This window comes from Babylonia areolata, chromosome 1 (genome assembly GCF_041734735.1).
Source record: "Babylonia areolata isolate BAREFJ2019XMU chromosome 1, ASM4173473v1, whole genome shotgun sequence".
NCBI classification, from domain to species: Eukaryota; Metazoa; Mollusca; class Gastropoda; order Neogastropoda; family Buccinidae; genus Babylonia; species Babylonia areolata.
Window position 1 is genome coordinate 48,140,815 of NC_134876.1, and position 1,657 is coordinate 48,142,471.

General features: G+C 58.0%; 1 protein-coding gene across 1 annotated transcript in view; it reads left to right on the forward strand.

Annotated features, from left to right (window-relative positions):
* LOC143292400 (transmembrane protein 26-like) overlaps positions 1-608 on the forward strand; it is a 17,274-nt gene extending 16,666 nt beyond the window's left edge. Inside the window, exon 4 of the mRNA XM_076602638.1 lies at positions 107-608. Coding sequence (XP_076458753.1) covers positions 107-523 — 417 coding nt within the window. The 3' untranslated portion in view covers positions 524-608. The remainder of the gene's footprint in view (positions 1-106) is intronic.
* The last annotated feature ends 1,049 nt before the right edge of the window (positions 609-1,657 follow it).

Genomic DNA, 1,657 nt, shown 5'->3' on the forward strand with positions numbered 1-1,657 from the left:
AAGTTCTGTATTCATGATGTTACATGTCTGCAAGATCTGTATTGGTAAAAAGAGGCCACGTGGACACGGCCTGTACTGACGTAGACTCTCTGTGTGTCTGTCACAGGAGCTGTTCTCGCTGTTTGACGAGGACCCAGGGATCCGCCACAACACACTCATGGCCTACGCCATCCTGGCCGTGTGGTCGCTCAGCACCTTCCAGTTCACCCTCACCTTCGCCACCGCCCACCGTCCCCGCCGTGCCCGTGGCCTGCGCCTGTCTGTCGTAGACCCTGACCGGAGTCACCGGGTGTCCGTGCTGCGGGTGGAGCTGGTGGCCACCGTGCTGTCCATGCTGATGCAGGACGGGCCCTTCCTGACGCTGCGCCTCTACACCATCATCACCTACAACGTCATCACCTACAGCCTGGTCTTCTTCACCGCCAAGAACGTCCTGGTCATCCTCCTCCTCCTCTACAAGATCTTCCTTCTGATGGGCAAGCTCTGCTGCCCCAAGAGCGGCGACGACGACGACGGAGGATGACGATGAAGACGAGGACGCGGAGAAGGACGATGTCTTCCTGGGGCTGCAGCTGAACGGGGCAGGGGCGGGGGGCAGGACCCCGGTGCGCCACATCAACGGCCGGGTGATGCACCCCGCCTCCAGGTACCCGCAGTTCGTCAGCACCAGAAGGAGGGGGCAGGACGACGGCGTCAAACTGAACCCGCTGTACGCCGGCCAGGACAAGTACGCGAGACAGTATTTCGGGGACTTGCCGAAGAATTACGTCATCAATCGGAACGCTAGAGACCCACGTAAGGATTACGTCGTCCACACGATCGGTTTCCCGCAAAAGAACCAGGACAACTGGTCGATAGGACAGCACCCGCAAAGAACTCACGCCAGTGAACAGCACGACATCGGCCTTCCGATCGGAGATCTACAACGAGCCGTGGAAGGACCCGCCACCCCCGCCAAGAAAATGGTCAAGGGCAAGAAGTACCACGTCAAGAAAGACAACGTGGAGAGCGACAGCCGCCCAAAGAACGGCGCGGACCAGACCTGTGAAGCCGACATCGCTATCATCAGCAACAACGACCTGACAGGGCCCGAAGACAACGACGACAACACGCACATCACAGCCACCCACGACGCCAACCAGCCGACCCGAGATCCCAGAAAAGACTTCGGGGAAACTTCATGTGACGACGACGACCTGGGCGAGAGACCTACACCAGCATCCGTATCCGGTCAAACGTCTCCTGAGGTCCGCCTGGCCGACTCTGGCGTCTCCTCCTTCGAGAACAACATCAGCGATGAGCAGCCTGGTCCTGGCAGCATCCCCGCCAACGGAGCTGTCAACGTCTTGGTTCTGGCCACAGTGGACTGGGAGGAACAACAGGAAGAGGAGGATGTGGAGAAGGAGGGAGAGAAGAAGGGGGAGGAGGAGGAGGGTGGTGGTGCAGGAGGGGTGGGGTCAGAGGCTGGACAGAGGCAGGGTGGCCGGAAAGAGGCCGCTGACCGGCGGGTGGCGTTTTCATCCGAGGTCGTTGACATCATGTGATAGCTTGCGGCAGGTGTTGGGGTTCGGTTTTTTTTTTTTTTTTTTTTTTTTTTTTTTTGCGCATTGTGAAAGAGAGAGATGTATAGATATATAGATATACATAGATATACAGA